This window comes from Mya arenaria, chromosome 11, assembly GCF_026914265.1.
Source record: "Mya arenaria isolate MELC-2E11 chromosome 11, ASM2691426v1".
NCBI lineage: Eukaryota > Metazoa > Mollusca > Bivalvia > Myida > Myidae > Mya > Mya arenaria.
In genome coordinates this window covers 55,427,903-55,450,508 of record NC_069132.1, presented here as the reverse complement: position 1 = coordinate 55,450,508, position 22,606 = coordinate 55,427,903, and the positions used below count along the sequence as shown (strand labels likewise).

General features: G+C 37.6%; 1 protein-coding gene across 3 annotated transcripts in view; it reads right to left on the bottom strand.

The window, feature by feature from the left end:
- Positions 1 to 390: 390 nt before the first annotated feature.
- The window catches only part of LOC128208212 (uncharacterized), a 96,691-nt gene continuing 74,475 nt past the window's right edge, over positions 391 to 22,606 (bottom strand). For all 3 annotated transcript variants that reach the window (XM_052911674.1, XM_052911676.1, XM_052911675.1), the window contains one exon: positions 391 to 5,699. In XM_052911674.1, the coding sequence (XP_052767634.1) occupies positions 5,574 to 5,699 (126 nt within the window). In that variant the 3' untranslated portion in view covers positions 391 to 5,573. The remainder of the gene's footprint in view (positions 5,700 to 22,606) is intronic.

The window sequence follows — 22,606 nt, the reverse complement described above, 5'->3', positions numbered from 1 at the left end:
ATAGATCAATATATATTCTTTTCTAAGTAGTTAAAAGGTTAAAAGAAATAGTTTTTTTTCAAAGTAGTTAAAAGGTTAAAAGAAATGGTGTTAAAACTTCCTTTTCGATACTTTGATCATATCATAACAACTATCTCCAATCTTTACGGTATCAGGTCAAAATGGCCGTTTCCAGAAAGGATCAGTCCAGAAAGGTAGACTTTTGAAATCAAAGAGAGTGAAGATTCTTCACATATATGGTTGGTAACTTTGAAGGGGTATTTTTTGTGTGTCTTTAAGGAAACTATAACAAGCCATTAAAAAGAATGACATTTAAATGTATTAGGTTTTCTGTTTTCTTTCACAGTTTAAATATTTCTTTGAAAAAGAGTCAAACTAATACAACAAGTCTAAATATGAAAGCTTGAGTATATTTTCAGAAACAACAAACAAATTGTTTGATATTAGCTCTAATCACAAAAAATATATCACAATAATACACAAACATGTATTACATTCAGCATGGATACTTCTATTATTCATCTAACACTCAGAATTGACCATAGAAATTATAAATATACCGGTAAGCCTTTTTTTACAATGATCAGTTTTAAGTAAACTCTAAAACTTATTAAATGTCTGAAAAGTACATTACAAACTAAATATTCAGAAAACTATAAACCATCATTTGATAAAACCAAAAAGATCCATAAGACCACAGGTGTCCTCACAGTAATGTCAGTAAGTTTTTAAACTTATTATATTTAAAAAATATATATATCTTAACAGGATGGCACTCATGGCTTTTACTGGTAGTTATTTATCACTCAAGATATAATGAGATGTGAAAGAACTGATAAGCCCTCAAATGAACTTGACCTAGATTGCAGTACTAAAAACATATTGACCAAGTTTAGAAGAAGATATGGTATAACATTTGGCCTGAACAATATGCTGGGGCACTCCTTGAAGATATGGTATAACATTTGGCCTAAACAATATGCTGGGGCACTCCTTGAAGATATGGTATAACATTTGGCCTGAACAATATGCTGGGGCACTCCTTGAAGATATGGTATAACATTTGGCCTAAACAATATGCTGGGGCACTCCTTGAAGATATGGTATAACATTTGGCCTAAACAATATGCTGGGGCACTCCTTGAGGACAAACATTTTTACACAATTTCATTGTCTTTGTAAAAATTTAAGTGCATGGCTTTTGATCATAAATATTTTTTAATTCTATACCCAAATATGATCTTTAAAAACATAAAAAGGCTTTGAAATACAAAAATTATTTCTGTAGAAACTTCAAAAGATTTTTTAATACCAAAAAAATGGTCATTAGAAATGTAAAAAGTTTTTTTCAAACATATGGCCAAGATTTTTTTTGGGAAAAATAAATTTCAGCCTATGGATTGACAGGTTTGAATGTTCACAAGCAAAATGTTGACAGGATTCCAGTGTTCACAAGCAAAATGTTGACAGGATTCCAGTGTTCACAAGCAAAATGTTGACAGGATTCCAGTGTTCACAAGCAAAATGTTGACAGGATTCCAGTGTTCACAAGCAAAATGCACAAGGTTCCAGTGCTCACAAGCCAATGTTGACAAGAGACAACACCTTGAAACAATAGCTCACCATAAGCAAGTTGTTCTCAGATGAGCTAAAAAGAATTGAGGATAGGACATGTATGTACACAAGTGTCATAAGTAGTAACTCTAATCCCTACAAACGAAGTAAACAACTGGTTGCCTCAAATGATAAATTATAGAATAAATGTTACATGTACATGCAATATGTTTTTTAAACCAGGAAATATAAAGCGCAACATAAAAGAGTTGTTGTAGGACAAAGCGCTTGATTATACTCCCGCTTTGAGTTAGAATTGAATACAATAATGTAAAATGTGCCTGCCAAAACAATAAAAAAATCAAATTTAAAAGTAAACATGAAACGCCGCAATGCGTTGAAACCAGGTTTTCAATGAAGAACTTCAGCCTTTGTTGTGAGATTCAGTCTTAACTGTTTGTTTCTATTTTTAGTAAAGTGACCTTGACCCTAGGGATTCCCAAATGCAATGGAATAGAAGTCCTCTATAAACTCTTCATACATACCAAATTTGGTAACAATATGTCAACCCTAGCTAAAGTTATTCAGTACCAAACGATTATCTATTTAAGTAACAATGACCTTAACCTATCCTAGAGTCCCTAAACCCAATCCCAGGAAAGGTCTACATAAACTCTATGTATATACCAAGTATGGTTGCAATAATGGTCAAGCCATTAAAGAAACCAGTCTTAAGAGACACTTTATCTTTTAATATTTCTTTTATAGCCAGGCAACCATTTGTTTACAAAATAAACATTAGATATTATAACAAATATTTACAAGATTCATTTCACAATTATTTGAAATGACAGCTGCATAAAGATAAACCGGAATAATGCAAGCATCATCATATCATAACAAAATATCAAAACAAAACCATGCGAAACCATGACACTCGACTTGATCAAATTGAGATACATACTGTGAAAATGTGTTTAATTATTCAGTTTTTCAATGTTTGAAAGAGCAAACATGATACGCAGATTTAAAAGTGTAAAGGACACTACATGGCCATCATAAATATATTCAATCAGTATGTTTTTGTAATATTCAAATAATTTAAGATTAAAAAATGAAATACTAATGGTATTCAATGAACATGAGTAAACAGCTATCTTATATATTTACGAATCTATCACATTTTTTCAAATAAAAATACAACAAAGTTGAGCACAGTTGAGCTATCACTGATGGTGATTAATACCCCCGAACGCCGCCTCTCATTATGATTTATCATTGTATGAAGTTTTATGAAATTCCATCTAGTAGTTTTCAAGTTAATGTCCGGACAAAAATTTGACAAAAAAAAAAACACAGAAAAAGGCAATAACTCTGTAATTTGCTAAAATAGTGTAGTGATTCATGTACACTGAACTCCTTCTCATTGTGCTGTACCATTGTATAAAGTTTTATTACATTCCATCCGGAATTTTTAAAGTTATGCTTAAAAACTAACAAAGGGCAATAACTCTGTAATTGGCTGAAATAGAATTGCGGTTCTTGTACACTACACTTCCTCGTATTATGATCTATCACCGTATGAAGTTTTATTAAATTCCATCCAACAGTTTTCAAGTTATGCTCCGGAAAAGAAAAAGTAACAAAGGGCAGTAACTCTGTAATTAGCTGAAATAGAATTGCGGTTCTTGTACACTGCACTCCCTCTCATTATGATCTATCACTGTATGAAGTTTCATTAAATTACATCCAATAGTTTTCAAGTAATGCTCCGGACAAGAAAAAGTAACAAAGGGCAGTAACTCTGTAATGAGCTGAAATAGAATTGCGGTTCCAGTACACTGCACTCCCTCTCATTATGATCTATCACATTATGAAGTTTTATTAAATGCCATCCAATAGTTTTCAAGTTATGCTCCGGACAAGAAAAAGTAACAAAGGGCAGTAACTCTGTAACTAGCTGAAATAGAATTGCGGTTCCTGTACACTGCACTCCCTTTCAGTATGATCTAGCACTGTATGAAGTTTTATTAAATTCAAATTGAAATTAGTTTTCAAGTTATGCTCCGGACAAGAAAAAAGTAACAAAGGGCAGTAACTCTGTAATAAGCTGAAATAGAGTTATGGTTCTTGTGCACTGCACTTCCTCTCATTGTGCTTTACCATTATATGAAGTTTTAATAAATTCCATCTAGTAGTTTGACAGCAAAAAAATAAAATAAAGGGCAATAACTCAGTAATTAGCTAAAGTAGAGTTATGGTTCTTGAACACTGCACTTCCTCTCGTTGTGCTTTACTATTGTATGAAGTTTCAATGAATTCCATCCAGTACTTTTCAACTTATACTCTGGACAAAAAAAAGTAACACAGGGCAATAACTCAGTAATAAGCAAGAATAGAGTTATGGTTATTGTACACTGCACTTCCTCTCATTATGCTCTATCATTGTATGAAGTTTAATCCAATTCCATCCAGTAGTTTTTAAGTTATGCTCCGGACAAGGTTAATTGCAACGGACTGACAGACGGACAGACCGACCGACCGACCACAGGGGGACTCCAATATACCCCCTTCAAACTTTGTTTGTCGGGGGTATAGGGGGTATAATAATAATAGTATATAATCACATGCTACACGTTGTTTCTGGTTGAATATAGCCATCACATATTTTTCTGTATTACACATGTGTAATATAACATTGCTCTATTTCTATTGGTCAGAAAATATATCACTCTACATGTTTATAAACAAATTAATTGAAGAAAATAATTGCTTAATAGGCAATATTCTAGCAAGTTATACGTTAATTTCTCATTTTGTATTGATAATGGAGATTTTTTTTAATGCAGTAGGACATTTTCCATTTAAAACTAAGGAGGAAAGAGTAAGACATATTTCCTGAGCTTATTGAAAAAAATTGTGTATTATATAAGAGATCCCATATTTAAGTAACACATATTTTCACAAGCAATCAAAGTGTAAAATAGGGATTTTTATTGCATCTTTCTGTGAATCTAATTTAGACTACAATTTAAGCTATAATAAATATGTCAAATCTGCAAGGTCCACAATGCTCGTTATCAAATTAATTAACAATTTAGAAACAAAAATGTATTAAAATAAATGATTTTTTTCATCTAAATGCTAATTTTTTTTTTTTTGCAAATATAATAAACCGTGAATATTTATGAATTTATCATTGATTATATAACAGAAGATGATAAGAAAAGAACATCAAAAACTATTTTGATTACAAATTTTCATTATGACCATACAAAAAAAGAAATATAATAATTATAGTAATACTGTGACTGGAATACAACATGCTTCCATTTACTTAATATACGTGTACCACACTTCAAACTCATGTTGTTGTTTTTTACATAAAAATATTACAGAGTGAAAATGCAAAAAAATATCTAAAAACCAAATTTAAACTAATTGCTAGTATCATATAGATTTAGAATAATGAAACATTTTATGTCACATTTTACATTTTAAATTAAACAACTGAGCATTTACCAGTTTTTTACACAATTGATATCTTATGGAATCAATCTATTGTCATAAGTAAGCGAAAACCAGGTGTTCACATTATATTAAGATTGAATAGAATGAAACAAAATATATTGCTTCATTCATTTAATGGCAAAACAAGCCAAAATGTGCAATACAAATTTTATAAAAACAAAAAGAGATTTAAAGGTATACTTGAGATATGACACCTGAATTTTGAAGCTTAAATGAACTACGGTTCTTATACATCTGTTTCATTAAAATTCCACTATTTCCTTGTAAAGGAGATATAATCACATTTTTCAACGAAATATATCCACACTCAAGGAAATGACGAGCTACACACTTATACAGTTCAATGGACATATAAGACCAAAGGTGAAAGGTCAGACCATGAAGGTCAAATGCAATTTGAAGGTAAAACCAAAGGTCTGACCAATTCCAAGGTCTGACCAAACATTGAAGGCCAGACTTTTGTTTGACTCAGACTGAAGAAAGAAAGGTCAAGGGCATTCTTGGTGCAGCTGTTGTATTTGTTCTTCTTCTGTTGTTTTCTTGCGAGGGTCAAAGAGGTCCCAGATCCTTATACTTCCATCTTCACTGCAGCTCACCATCCGGTCAGAGGTCACCTAAAAGGCAATTAATGTCAAGGTCATCATTGTAACTACTTTCATGATTTTCTTGAAAAAAACCCCTGATTTCTTAAGTATGAAAGTGACTGAGGCCAATGAAAAGCTACGGTACATGTATCATTTATGTTGTAGGAAGGAATGTTAATTTAACTATGATTTTTATCAAATATTATAGATTTTATTCTAAACTTGGGTGACATACTGGATAGTAATTGAGGAATGTGGTCAAATGAGATGAGAGTTTACAAGAGTACATGTAAGAACATTTTAAGGATGTAGAAAATGAACAACAATTCCCTGCTTTCAAAATATGTTCATAAATATAGTTATCAAAAAAAAAATTATGGATCAAACAGAAACATTGAAAGGAAAAAACTATGTAAAACTAGTGCTAGTGTCACTTTTCTGTATACAAGCTGACAAAAAACCTCAATTTCAATCAATCCAATCAATGAAACACTTTTTCTTTTTTAATCTTCGCAAACAAATGTTTGGATCGGGAATTCCAAAGAATTTTGAACCATTTTTTATGGTCAAATGACATCAGTTCTATGATACTTTATCAAGCTACCTCAGTATTAGCACAAGCTACTGGAATTTTAAAAGAATGGTCTCAAGTGTAAAGCAATTAAGCAGGGGGGTTCCAAATCCTATGCACAAATGAAATTCTGTCGATGTACTGTCATTCTCAAATTTCTGTGGGGTCATCTGGTAAAACAGAAGGGCTGACAAAGAAAAGAACTGTAAATGGTTATTTAAGCCTGGGGTGTTGGTTTTTTATGTAAAGGAGACACTGAAATTTGGATAGAGTTACAATACCCCCTGCATTAGTTCCCATTAATGGAAGATTAATGCACATATCGTAGTCTTCCTTTTATAACAATCATACTCTGAACATAAACAAATCAGCTTGTGTGCTTTTAGCTGTCAATTAAGTTCATTTTTTTCAAACATGTTCATAAGATCTCCAGCTAAATATCAATATCACTTAACCTGACTGTAAAAGAAATATTCTTTTCAATAAGAGATCTCACAGAGACATAATGTGCTTGACTGTTTCACTGCTCTTAACCATAATTGTCAAATAATAAAGGGTCATAATTTGCACTACATGTATATGCATGATAGAGTTACTTAACTTGATTAGTTAAGTAGGCTGGATGGTTGGGAACATTGTTAAAGTTTCATTGAATTACATGATGTATTTGCTGAGATATTGTCTTAAATGTGCTTACATGCAAAATCTTAACCAAGGTGTGACACCAATTCTGAGGCAAAGGTGTGTGGCTTAGCTCTCCATATTTTTCAAATAATTACAGTACCAATTATACTGTCTCTTTTGCTTTTATAAAGCATACCAACCTTACATTAAGCATATTACATGAAACATTCATATTATAAAGAGCTTTGAATATTCTCACAAATATACACACACTAGGAGCTTTTAGTAAGATTGATTGTAACAAGTCAAGTCAAACACTGTTTATTCACTCATACCATAAACATGGCAAATGAGGTCATATACAAAACATATATACATGGTAAGATTGATTGTAACAATGATTGTTAGTTTGAGTCTATGATTGATTGTAACAATGATTGTTAGTTTGAGTCTATGATTGATTGTAACAATGATTGTTAGTTTGAGTCTATGATTGATTGTAACGCTGATTGTTAGTTTAAGTCTATGATTGATTGTAACAATGATTGTTAGTTTGAGTCTAAGATTGATTGTAACAAAGATTGTTAGTTTGATTATAATATTGATTGTAACAATGATTGTTAGTTTGAGTCTAAGATTGATTGTAACAAAGATTGTTAGTTTGATTATAATATTGATTGTAACAATGATTGTTAGTTTGAGTCTAAGATTGATTGTAACAAAGATTGTTAGTTTGATTATAATATTGATTTTAACAATGATTGTTAGTTTGAATCTAAGATTGATTGTAACAAAGTTTGTTAGTTTGATTATAATATTGATTGTAACAATGATTGTTAGTTTGAGTCTAAGATTGATTGTAACAAAGATTGTTAGTTTGATTATAATATTGATTTTAACAATGATTGTTAGTTTGAATCTAAGATTGATTGTAACAAAGTTGGTTAGTTTGATTATAATATTGATTGTAACAATGATTGTTAGTTTGAGTCTAAGATTGATTGTAACAAAGATTGTTAGTTTGATTATAATATTGATTGTAACAATGATTGTTAGTTTGAGTCTAAGATTGATTGTAACAAAGATTGTTAGTTTGATTATAATATTGATTGTAACAAAGATTGTTAGTTTGAGTCTAAGATTGATTGTAACAAAGATTGTTAGTTTGATTATGATATTGATTGTAAAAATGATTGTTAGTTTGAGTCTAAGATTGATTGTAACAAAGATTGTTAGTTTGATTATAATATTGATTGTAACAATGATTGTAAGATTGATTGTAACAAGATGATCAATAAAATGATTGTAAATTTATATGTAAGTTTGCACTTGACTAAATGTAAGAAATTTACACCTGTGGATGTTCAAATTTTACAAATATGCCAGAAGTGCTCTGTATGATTCAACTATTTTTAATATTTTACTTATAATATATTTTTACTCTTTAAATGCAAGCTATTATTTCTAAATACATTATTGACTTATACATAATTAACTATCTATTTTTATTTCATGTTTTTCAGTGGTTTATTGAGAACAAAAGTTGGTGGGTTATAACATAATAAACTGTTTCAAACACAGAGTTTCTTGAAAAATAATTTAACTGTTTCTGACATTATGCCTGGTTTACTTTAAAACAAGAGCTGTCACAGTAAGTGACGAATGCCCCCGAAGAGCCATACAGTTCAATGGATTATGCAATTACTTATAATCCTACATTCAGGAAGAGCTATCATAACTGAACACAGATGCCAATCTATTTTAGAATCCCTCTGTGCATGACAAAGTTACAACTCCAACATGGCCAACTACTCTGTATACAGTTGAACACCGCTATTCTGAACACCACTTATCCGAAATTATTGCTACTTCGAAATTATTTTTCGGTCCCTTCTTTGTTTAAGTAAAATTTTAATCTTTAATCTGAAATCACTAGTCCGATATAATCGCTATTCCAAAGTAAAAATTACGGTCCCGATTTGGTATTTCATACCTATTTATCAATTCTTATTTTGAACTTGATCATCTCATACATTTTCACACCATACTGCGAATGCACTATATATATATATATATATACAAATATGCAGCATTCCATAATGATAAACTTGTACCTGTGGCCATGACCGTTGAGGTAGGGACATGGGTCTTACATGCGTCATATCATCTTTATGTAGAAAGCAAATGTGCCAAGTAATTTTAAAATCTGTCTCTGCATGAGAAAGTTACAGCCCGGACACCATCAACTATATATACTCTTTGAGCATATAAGCAGCATTCCATTAAGATTAAAATCTTAGTGTGACCTTGAACTTTGAGGAAGGGTCGGCGTCTTGTATGAGACATGTTGTATTTATGTACTGAGAACGTTTGCCAAATTATTTTAAAATTTCTCCCTGCATCACAATGTTAAAACCTGGACACAACCAACTATTCAGTATATGCATTAAGCCGCATTCCTGTAAATTTGACCTTGGCCTTTGAGGTAGGAACATGGGACTTACACATGACAAATCGTCTTTATGTACCAAAATCATGTGCTGAGTAATTTCAAAATCCTTCTCTGTATGACAAAGTTACAGCCTGGACACAGCCAACTATACTCTTTGTGCATACATGCAGCATTCCATAATGATGAACTCCAAGTGTGACCTTGAACTTTTAGGCAGGGTCATGGGTTATGCAAGCCACACATCGTCTTTATGTACCTAACACTAGTGCCAATTTATTTTAAAATCCCTCTCTGCATGACAAAGTTACAGCCTGGACATACCTATGTGCATATATGCAGCACTCCATAATGATACTCCAAGTGTGACCTTGAACTTTAAGGTAGGGGCGTGAGTGTTGCATGTGATATGTCATCTTCATGTACTGAACACATGTGTCAAGTAATTTTAAAATCCCTTCTTGCATGACAAAGTTACAGCGATGATACAATAAAGCGACAGCAGGACAGACAGAATTTAAAATATGCCATCCTTTGTGGGCATAAAAACAAACATAAACACTCACAGTGTTGGGAATAAAAATCAATGAAGTAATTTAGCTAAAACTTTGTAATTTATTTAATATGAGTTTTGGCCAAGGTGTTTGCAGGTTGACACAGTCCAGGCTTTGGCAATACTTTAACTCATTTTCTTTCAGGAATTCTCGGGTCACTGGAAGCCCTCAAAAATGGCTAGCTATTCAGGGCCATTACATTACAGCAAAACCTATTTAAATGGCAAGCTCTCTCAGTGAGAGTAAGCTTGATGGGTTGGGTTGTGCCTCATACTGGGTGAAGTATTAACATAGCTGATTTCAGGTGCTGAATCTGTCACTTGTTTTGCTCTTTCTTGAAGAACATTCACCTCATTTATATTATTAAAGCACTTATTGAAGACGAAATAGTATGAAAGTAGTTTTACTCTCTTTTATGTCACTGAAACAAAGGACTGTGAAATTGAAATCATACACCCCAGAATGACACCTCAAAGAATGTATAAAAGTCTTGATACAAATACTTGACTATCAAAGTCAAACAGCAATGAGAACCTTTGTGACAGATGTCAAGCCCTTGTCATAATTTCTATTTATTACTGCTATTACATATCATTTCACATTTCAGGTAATTGAGAATATTGAAATTCCATCTAACACATGGTCTTCTCTGGGAGGGAAAGCAGATCCCACAAGAGGCTAAAATTGCAAAGACACCGAAAGGTCATCTTTGATCTAGTTTGGATGAGTGCCATATGACTGATTTAGAGACCAGTATGCCATGTTTAGTGGAATTCTTGGCAGGGGGGGGGGGGAGCTCATATGGATATTGCCAATTCCCTGTTTAAATTTTAACACCAAGACCCTATATATAAATATATGTTCTGTCAAAAAAGTATAACTTTGAGATTCTTACCTAAGGCGATGCTTTAACTCAAAGAGAAATATTTTAACAACTGGTATTTCTTCATCTAGCGTACTACTGTGCCAACAAGTATGATTAATATAGTGTTGTAATACCTTGTGTCAGAATCATTGTAAAATATTTAGGTTTAAATTAAATCTAATTCAGCTCTATAGAATGAAGACATATCCCTTGTGCTCACTTTGCAACAAGTGCCTAAACATCAATTTGGGTCTTGCTATACCCTTGACCCAGGTAACCCCACTAATTTGCAGGTCCTAGCTATACCCTTGCCAAATGTTACTCCACTAGCCTGTAGGTCCTAGCTATACCCTTGCCAAATGTTACTCCACTAGCCTGTAGGTCCTAGCTAAACCCTTGCCAAATGTCACTCCACTAACCTGTCGGTCCTAGCTATACCCTTACCAAATGTTACTCCACTAGCGTGTAGGTCCTAGCTAAACCCTTACCCAATGTTACTCCACTAGCATGTAGGTCCTAGCTATACCCTTGCCAAATGTAACTCCACTAACCTGTCGGTCCTAGCTATACCCTTGCCAAATGTTACTCTACTAACCTGTCCGTCCTAGCTATACCCTTGCCAAATGTAACTCCACTAACCTGTCCGTCCTAGCTATACCCTTGCCAAATGTAACTCCACTAACCTGTCGGTCCTAGCTATACCCTTGCCAAATGTTACTCCACTAGCCTGTAGGTCCTAGCTATACCCTTGCCAAATGTTACCCCACTAACCTGTAGGTCCTAGCTAAACCCTTGCCTAATGTAACCCCATGAACCTGTCGGTCCTAGCTATACCCTTGCCAAATGTTACCCCACTAGCCTGTCGGTCCTAGCTATACCCTTGCCTAATGTTACCCCACTAGCCTGTCGGTCCTAGCTATACCCTTACCCAATGTTACCCCACTAACCTGTAGGTCCTAGCTATACCCTTACCCAATGTTACCCCACTAACCTGTAGGTCCTAGCTATACCCTTACCCAATGTTACCCCACTAACCTGTAGGTCCTAGCTATACCCTTACCCAATGTTACTCCACTAACCTGTAGGTCCTAGCTATACCCTTACCCAATGTTACCCCACTAACCTGTAGGTCCTAGCTATACCCTTACCCAATGTTACTCCACTAACCTGTAGGTCCTAGCTATACCCTTACCCAATGTTACCCCACTAACCTGTAGGTCCTAGCTAAACCCTTACCAAATGTTACTCCACTAACCTGTAGGTCCTAGCTATACCCTTGCCAAATGTTACTCTACTAACCTGTCCGTCCTAGCTATACCCTTGCCAAATGTAACTCCACTAACCTGTCGGTCCTAGCTATACCCTTGCCAAATGTTACTCTACTAACCTGTCGGTCCTAGCTATACCCTTGCCAAATGTTACTCCACTAGCCTGTCGGTCCTAGCTATACCCTTGCCAAATGTTACCCCACTAACCTGTAGGTCCTAGCTATACCCTTACCCAATGTTACCCCACTAACCTGTACGTCCTAGCTAAACCCTTACCAAATGTTACTCCACTAACCTGTAGGTCCTAGCTATACTCTTGCCAAATGTTACCCCACTAACCTGTCGGTCCTAGCTAAACCCTTGCCTAATGTAACCCCATGAACCTGTCGGTCCTTGCTAAACCCTTACCCAATGTAATCCCACTAATCTGTAGGTCCTAGCTATACCCTTGCCCATTGTTACCTCACTAACCTGTAGGTCCCAGCTATACCCTTGCCCAATGTAACCCAACTAGCCTGTAAATCCTTGCTATACCCTTGCCCCCAATAGTACCCCACTAACCTGTCGGTCCTACACGAGTGTGAAACAGTCGCTCCAGCTCTTTTAGGAGCTGTGTATAAAAAGGAGCCAATGACACTTCCGAGCTAGAGCAAAAGAACCGATATCATCGTAAAACGTAAGTATGACTTGTTATTTTATCTAATATCACAATTATGAGGGCTTATTTGAGAAATCGGGGAATGCAGTGCCATATAAATATGTTTAATCTTCACACGTATTTGGGTTATTTTGTAAACATATTGTTAATGGAGTTATAAAACCGATTCTCCCATCAAACACATCAATGTTTACAAACGAAAGTGGAACATTTTCACCAATTTTCAGCTGAATTTCACTCAAGAAGCTTACATTTAAGATAAAGCCAGTATTATCGAGTGCTTTTTTTTTGTCGGGAATAAAAATGACCGTCTGATTACCGGAATAAGCATGTTTATACTCCTTTTCTGGGTTGAGCTGGAGCCAAAGCCAGAGAGCTGGAGCCAAAGCGTGGAGACTGAGCCAATACGCTGTATGATAATGCCTGTTTTGATGAGAAATATCGAATGCTAAATTCTTTATTAATAACCATTATTGCATAAAATGTGTGTTTTCGGTTCACTATCGTGGTGTGTTAAAACGCAATTACCCGGGCGTTATCGGTAAAAAAAAGTGCATTATTCAGTAAATTCACGTGCTGTTAATTCCCGGCATTTTTGTTTAACATAAGCTCTATCAGGGCCCGCATCATAACAATGGAGACTGAGCGACCTGGTTTCTTACCGAAAGTTGGTCAATGATGTAAATATTGCACTTAACATATTTCAGCATATACAAATGTATAGCTGTATACAAACATTAAAGAAATGAAATAAACCACATATAACTTACATATTTCCTTCTGAAATATCTTTTCTTGGCAAGCTGATGTGTGTTTACAAGATAGTACTTTCTGCAGTTGTTTTGACTATTTGTTTGCTCTAAAAGCACTAAATTAAGTCTAAAATGTTTAACTCCTCCCAACTTTAGTCATTTCTGTTGATTTTATTCAGAACAAACGACTTATATGGACATGATTCCATTACTTCGTATGCAATGAACAAAGAGTTTTCATATATATGTTTCTCTGTTAGATGCTGAAGATGCTGAACATTTTGTCCAGAACATTTTCCGCAAAACACCCTGCGCGAGGGTCGGGATGAACCTATCTTATACGAGTGGCTATGGTAGATGCTTTTTCTCCAACCTCAGTTAAACAAAATTAAGTAAAAATGTATTTTTTGCTGGAACTCTTTTTTGCTTAGTGAAAATAATTGCGTATGGATATGCGATAGCATGTGGTTGTCATGGATATACGCGCAGTGATCCAGTTAATGTTAATAGTCAAATCGGTCTTTTTAAATAGTTCTAAAGAGAATGAAGCATTATTTCTTGAATGGTGCCTGAACACTGTTTTATGGTGACATTTGAAGCGAGAAATAATTAATTAGCGTTCTTAATATTACCATAAGACAAGATTTCCTTGATGCTACTGACAACAGTCTTCAACAAGGGAGGTAATTACAATGTGGTAAAAGGAGTTCCATACGGGCATTTTATCTTCGCCCGTGGGCAAGATAAGAATATCTAGCATGGTTAAATAATTGGATCTACTTATCTGAGGTGGAAGAAAGAGTTATCTTATTGATTAAATAAGAAGGTTAAATGGTTGGGAGCCTGTGTGTACAGTTTCAATGCAATACATGATGTATTTGCTGAAGCATTGACTTAAAAGTGGTTACATGCAAAACCTTAACCAGAATTTCTATGTTGAATAAAAAAGGGGCCATTATTTGAATTTAGTTATCTTACTTGGTTATTTAAGTAGATTGGATGGTTGAGTACCATTTTATAAAGTCTTAATGCAATTCATCCAGTAGTTGCTGAGATATTAACCTATGTGTGCTTACATGCAAAACCTTAACCAGAATTTCTAAGTCAAATAATAAAGGCCTATTATTTGCATTAAATGCAAACTAGAGTTATCTAACTTGGTTAATTGAGTAGGTTGGATGGTTGAGTACCATTGTATCAAGTCTCAATACAATACCTCAAGTAGTTGCTGAGATATTAACCTATGAGTGCTTGCACCCAAAACCTTAACCAGAATTTCTAAGTCAAATAATAAAGGCCTATTATTGGCATTAAATGCATAGTAGAGTTATCAAACTTGGTTAATTAAGTAGGTTGGATGGTTGAGTACTATTGTATAAAGTCTCAATGCAATACCTCAAGTAGTTGCTGAGATATTAACCTATGTGTGCTTGCACGCAAAACCTTAAACAAGGGGTGACGCCGACGCTGATGCTTAGGTGAGTAGCATAACTCTCCTTTTTCTTCAAATAGTCGAGCTAAAAATAGATGCATATGATCTCAAATGTGTCTGAATTGTGCTTGTTGTTTACTTCGTGTCAGTGTTTATGAGTGAACAGTTTAATTTGCATTATGCTTATTTCAAAGAACAACGGAGGAATGTAGGGGTAGAATTGGACATATTCACAGCAGGTTATTTCAAAATGCATAGACACCATATGCGCATTGTTATTCTTAACTAAGGTAAGGTGAAAGTTAAAGTGATAGAGTCATTCCTTTCATGTCATTGCTCATGGGATTTTAACAATGATGCATTGTTTTACTGAACAAACAAGAAATGCCACATTGTCACAAAACCAGGTTTTCAATGAAACCTTGACCTTAACCCTAGGGACCCCAAACGTAATCTCATGAATGTTCTCCATAAACTCTTCCTACAATCCAATTTTAGTTGCAGTATGTCAACCCGAACTAAAGTTATTTAGTTTCAACTGTTTTATTTTTTATTTTTAAGAAACTGAGATTGACCTTGACCCTAGAGGCCCTTAACAAAATACCATGGAAAGCCTCCATAAACTCTTCCTATATACCAAGTTTGGTCTCTTTATATCAAACCTAACTGAAGTAATTCAGGACCAACTGTTTTTATTTTTTTATTTTTAGTAGTGACCTTGACCTTGACTCTAGGGACCCGTACACAAACCCATGAAAGGTCTTCATACACTATTCTTACTTAAACCATATTACAATATGTCAACCTTAACTTAAATTATTCAGTACGAACCGTTTTTCTATTATCAGTAACAGTGACCTTTACCTTAACCAGAGGAGCTCCATAACGCAATCCCATGAAAGGTCTCTATAATCTCCAAGTTTAGTCACGTTATGTCAAACCTAACTAAAATTATTCAATACCATAGGTGGGTTAAGGCACCAAAGCATGCCCTTCCGAACAAAGACGTACGTCATAATAATAACTACTTCTCACTTTGTGAAAATCTGGTTATGAATAATACACTGAGAATTCCTTCTTACTATGTTCATCAGAGTCAGAATGGATCATTGAAATATAATTCTCCTAGTTCTGACTCTGGGAATTAAACAACACACATTGTTTAGAAAGTAAAAAGACAACAAGATCAATCTTGCGTGAGATTTTACAAGAATAAAAATTAGATGTAAAAGATCTGAATAAAACACTGTACTATTGTGAACATTTTAAAAGTGTTCGAAACTAAAGGAGTATGAACATATACCCGGCATCTTATCATGAATGACTACTGAGAAATAAATTTGGGCAAGCATGTGAATTTGAAGGACACTGTCAGCTGTAACAGAATATGTCACTAAATGTCATTTTGATAGAATATGTCACTAAATGTCATATTAAAAATTATGTGAATAAAAACAAAATACAGCCATTGAACAACTTGACCAGTTAAATTGTTACTTGCACAAAAGAAACTATTTCTTAATTAAATACACCATAAAATTTCAACTTGATTATACACTTTATTAAATATTACAATAAGAACAAGTTTAAATACTTTACAATGGGTTATGAGTACTAATTGTAAGAGATACAACACAGAGTCATAAGATGATAACTGAAATAATTCCTTGCTTAACTCTTGCCCAATGTAAATTCACTAACCTATAGGTCCTTGTTACCCTTGTCAAATGTAAGGCCACTAACTTAAAGGTCCTTGCTATACTCATGCCCGATGTTAGGCTGCTTACCTGTAGATTCTTGCTATACCATCGACAAATGTAAGGCCACTAGCCTGTAGGTCCCTGCTATACCCATGCCCGATGTTAGGCTACTAACCTGTTGATTCTTGCTATACTGTCCTCAAATGTAAGGCAACTACCCTGTAGGTCCTTGCTATACCCATGCGCAATGTTAGGCTACTAACCTGTAGGTCCTTGCTATACCCTTGTCAAATGTAAGGCCACTAGCCTGTAGGTCCCTGCTATAACCATAGCCAATGTAAGGCCACTAACCTGTAGGTCCCTGCTATGCCCATGCCCGATGTAAGGCCACTAACCTGTAGGTCCTTGCTACACCCTTGTCAAATGTAAGGCCACTAGCCTGTAGGTCCTTGCTATACCAATGGCCGATGTAAGGCTACTAACCTGTAGGTCCTTGCTTTATTCCTGTCAAATGTAAGGCAGCTTTCCTGTAGGTCCTTGCTATACCCATGTCAAATAAAAGGCCACTTACCTGTAGGTCCCTGCTATACCCTTGTCAAATGAAAAGCCACTAACCTGTAGGCCCCTGCTATACCCATGCCCGATGTAAGGCCACTAACCTGTAGGTCCCTGCTATACCTATGTCGATGTAAGGCCACTAACCTGTAGGTCCTTGCTATACCCATGCCCGATGTAAGGCCACTAACCTGTAGATCCTTGCAATACCTATGCCCGATGTAAGGCCACTAACCTGTAGATCCTTGCTATACCCATGCCCGATGTAAGGCCACTAACCTGTAGGCCCCTGCTATACCCATGCCCGATGTAAGGCCACTAACCTGTAGATCCTTGCTATACCCATGCCCGATGTAAGGCCACTAACCTGTAGATCCTTGCAATACCTATGCCCGATGTAAGGCCACTAACCTGTAGATCCTTGCAATACCTATGTCGATGTAAGGCCACTTATCTGTAGGTCCTTGCTAAACCCATGCCTGATGAAAGGCCACTAACCTGTAGGTCCTTGCTATACCCATGCCCTATGTAAGGCCACTAACCTGTAGATCCTTGCTATACCCATGCCCGATGTAAGGCCACTAACCTGTAGGTCCTTGCAATACCTATGTCGATGTAAGGCCACTTATCTGTAGGTCCTTGCTAAACCCATGCCTGATGAAAGGCCACTAACCTGTAGGTCCTTGCTAAGCCCATGCTCAATTTTTGGACACTTACCTATAGGTCCCTCCTATACCCTTGCCTGATATTAGACCACTAAACTGTAGGTCCCTGCTATACCCATGCCCTATGTTTGGGTACTAACCTGTAGGTCCCTGCTATACCCATGCCCGATGTTTGGGTACTAACCTGTAGGTCCCTGTTATACCCATGCCCGATGTAAGGCCACTAACCTGTAGGTCCCTGCTTTAACCATGCCCTATGTTTGGCTACTAACCTATAGGTCCCTGCTATACCCATGCGATATGATTGGCCACTAATCTGTAGGTCCCTGCTATACCCCTGCCCTATGTTTGGCCACTAACCTGTAGGTCCCTGCTATACCCATGCCCTATGTTAGGCAACTAACCTGTAGGTCCCTGCTATACCCATACCTGATGTTAGGCCACTAACCTGTAGGTCCCTGCTATACCCATACCCTATGTTTGGCCACTAATCTATCGGTCCCTGCTATACCCATGCAATATGATTAGCCACTCACCTCCCTGCAATACCCATGCCCTATGTTTGGCCACTAATCTGTAGGTCCCTGCGATACCCATGTAATATGATTGGCCTGTACCCTGTAGGTCCCTGCTATACCCATGCCCTATGTTTGGCAACTAACCTGTAGGTCCCTGGTATGCCCATGCCCTATGTTAGGCAACTAACCTGTAGGTCCCTGCTATACCCATACCTGATGTTAGGCCACTAACCTGTAGGTCCCTGCTATACCCATACCCTATGTTTGGCCACTAATCTATCGGTCCCTGCTATACCCATGCAATATGATTAGCCACTCACCTCCCTGCAATACCCATGCCCTATGTTTGGCCACTAATCTGTAGGTCCCTGCGATACCCATGTAATATGATTGGCCTGTACCCTGTAGGTCCCTGCTATACCCATGCCCTATGTTTGGCAACTAACCTGTAGGTCCTTGCTATACCGTTGCCTGATGTAAGGCCACTAACCTGTAGGTCCCTGCTATACCCATGCCCTATGTTTGGCAACTAACTTAAAGGTACCTGATATACCCATGCCCTATGTTTGGCCACTAACCTGTAGGTCCTTGCTATACCCATGCCCTATGTTAGGCCACTTACTTGTAGGTCCTTGCTATACCCATGCCCTATGTTTGGCCACTAACCTGTAGGTCCCTGATATACCCATGCCCTATGTTTGGCCACTAACCTGTAGGTCCCTGCTATACCCATGCCCTATGTTTGGCAACTAACTTAAAGGTACCTGATATACTCATGCCCTATGTTAGGCCACTAACTTGTAGGTCCTTGCAATGCCCATGCCCTATGTTTGGCCACTAAACTGTAGGTCCTTGATATGCCCATGCCCTATGTTTGGCCACTAACCTGTAGGTCATTGCTATACCCATGCCCTATGTTAGGCAACTATATGTAGGTCCTTGCCATACTATTGCCTGGTGTTAGGCCACTTACCTGTAGGTCCTAGCTATACTCTTGCCTGATGTCAGGCTACTAACATGTATATCCTTGCTATTGCCTGATTTTAGGTCACTAACCTGTATGTCCTTGCTATACTCTTGCCTGATGTTTGGCCTGTAACCTGTATGTCCTTGCTATACCCTTGTCTGATGTTAGGCCACTTACCTACATGTCCTTGCTATACTCTTGCATGATGTTAGGCCACTAACCTATATGTCCTTGCTATACTCTTGCATGATGTTAGGCCACTAACCTATATGTCCTTGCTATACTCTTGCATGATGTTAGGCCACTAACCTATATGTCCTTGCTATACTCTTGTCTGATGTTAGGCCACTAACCTATATGTCCTTGCTATACTCTTGCCTGATGTTAGGCCACTAACCTATATGTCCTTGCTATACTCTTGCATGATGTTAGGCCACTAACCTATATGTCCTTGCTATACTCTTGTATGATGTTAGGCCACTAACCTGTTTGTCCTTGCTATACTCTTGCCTGATGTCAGGCTTCTAACCTGTATGCTTTGCTAAACTCTTGCCTGATGTTAGGCCACTTACCTACATGTCCTTGCTATACTCTTGCATGATGTTAGGCCACTAACCTATATGTCCTTGCTATACTCTTGCATGATGTTAGGCCACTAACCTATATGTCCTTGCTATACTCTTGCCTGATGTTAGGCCACTAACCTATATGTCCTTGCTATACTCTTGCATGATGTTAGGCCACTAACCTATATGTCCTTGCTATACTCTTGTATGATGTTAGGCCACTAACCTGTTTGTCCTTGCTATACTCTTGCCTGATGTCAGGCTTCTAACCTGTATGCTTTGCTAAACTCTTGCCTGATGTTAGGCAACTAACCTGTAGGTCCTTGCTATACCAATGTCGATGTTAGGCCACTAATCTGTATGTCCTTGCTAAACCCATGCCTGATGTAAGGCCACTAACCTGTAGGTCCTTGCTATGCCCATGCCCAATGTTTGGACACTTACCTATAGGTCCCTCCTATACCCTTGCCTGATGTTAGACTACTAAGCTGTAAGTCCCTGCTATACCTATGCCCTAAGTTTGGGTACTAACCTGAAGGTCCCTGCTATACCCGTGCCCAATGTAAGGTCACTAACCTGTAGGTCCCTGCTTTACCTATGCCCTATGTTTGGCCACTAACCTGTAGGTCCCTGCTATACCCATGCCCTATGTTTGGCCACTAACCTGTAGGTCCTTGCTATACTCATGCCCTATGTTAGGCCACTAACCTGTAGGTCCCTGCTTTACCTATGCCCTATGTTTGGCCACTAACCTGTAGGTCCCTGCTGTACCCATGCCCTATTTTGGCCACTAACCTGTAGGTCCCTGCTATACCCATGCTGTATGATTGGCCACTAACCTGTAGGTCCCTGCTATACCAATGCCCTATGTTTGGCCACTAACCTGTAGGTCCCTGCTATACCCATGCCCTATTTTGGCCACTAACCTGTAGGTCCCTGCTATACCCATGCCCTATGTTTGGCCACTAATCTATCAGTCCTTGCTATACCCATGTAATATGATTGGCCACTAACCTGTAGGTCCCTGCTATACCCATGCCCTATGTTTGGCAACTAACCTGTAGGTCCTTGCTATACTCTTGCCTGATGTAAGGCCACTAACCTGTAGGTCCCTGCTATACCCATGCCCTATGTTTGGCAACTAACATGAAGATCCCTGCTATACCCATGCCCTATGTTTGGTAACTAACTTATAGGTCCCTGATATACCCATGCCCTATGTTTGGCCACTAACCTGTAGGTCCTTGCTATACCCATGCCCTATGTAAGGCCACTTACTTGTAGGTCCTTGCTATACCCATGCCCTATATTTGGCCACTAACCTGTAGGTCCTTGCTATACCCATGCCCTATGTAAGGCCACTTACTTGTAGGTCCCTGCTATACCCATGCCCTATGTTTGGCCACTAACCTGTAGGTCCCTGCTATACCCATGCCCTATGTTTGGCCACTAACCTGTAGGTCCTTGCTATACTCTTGCCTGATGTAAGGCCACTAACCTGTAGGTCCCTGCTATACCCATGCCCTATGTTTGGCCACTAACTTGTAGGTCCCTGCTATACCCATGCCCTATGTTTGGCCACTAACCTGTAGGTCCTTGCTATACTCTTGCCTGATGTAAGGCCACTAACCTGTAGGTCCCTGCTATACCCATGCCCTATGTTTGGCCACTAACCTGTAGGTCCTTGCTATACCCATGCCCTATGTTAGGCCACTTACTTGTAGGTCCTTGCTATACCCATGCCCTATATTTGGCCACTAACCTGTAGGTCCCTGCTATACCCATGCCCTATGTTTGGCCACTAACTTGTAGGCCCTTGCTATGCCCATGCCCTATGTTTGTCAACTAAACTGTAGGTCCTTGCTATGCCCATGCCCTATGTTTGGCCACTAAGCTGTAGGTCCTTGCTATACCCCTGCCTGATGTTATGCCACTAACCTGTATGTCCTTGCTATACCCCTGCCTGATTTTAGGTCACTAACCTGTATGTTCTTGCTATACACATGCCTGATGTTAGGCCACTGACCTATATGTCCTTGCTATACTCTTGCCTGATTTTAGGCCACTAACCTATATGTCCTTGCTATACTCTTGCCTGATGTTAGGCCACTAACCTGTTTGTCCTTGCTATACTCTTGCATGATGTTAGGCCTGTAACCTATATGTCCTTGCTATACTCTTGCCTGATGTTAGGCCACTAACCTATATGTCCTTGCTATACTATTGCATGATGTTAGGCCACTAACCTGTTTGTCCTTGCTATACTCTTGCCTGATGTCAGGCTTCTAACCTGTATGTCTTTGCTATACTCTTGCCTGATGTTAGGCAACTAACCTGTAGGTCCCTGCTATACCAATGTTGATGTAAGGCCACTAATCTGTATGTCCTTGCTAAACCCATGCCTGATGTAAGGCCACTATCCTGTAGATCCTTGCTATGCCCATGCCCAATGTTTGGACACTTACCTATAGGTCCCTCCTATACCCTTGCCTGATGATAGGCCACTAACCTGTAGGTCCCTGCTATACCAATGCCCTATGTTTGGGTACTAACCTGTAGGTCCCTGCTATACCCATGCCCGATGTAAGGCCACTAACCTGTAGGTCCCTGCAATACCCATGCCCTATGTTTGGCCACTAACCTATAGGTCCCTGCTATACCCATGTGATATGATTGGCCACTAACCTGTAGGTTCCTGCTATGCCCATGCCCTATGTTTGGCCACTAGCCTGTAGGTCCCTGCTATACCCATGCCCTATGTTTGGCCACTAACCTGTTGGTCCCTGCTATACC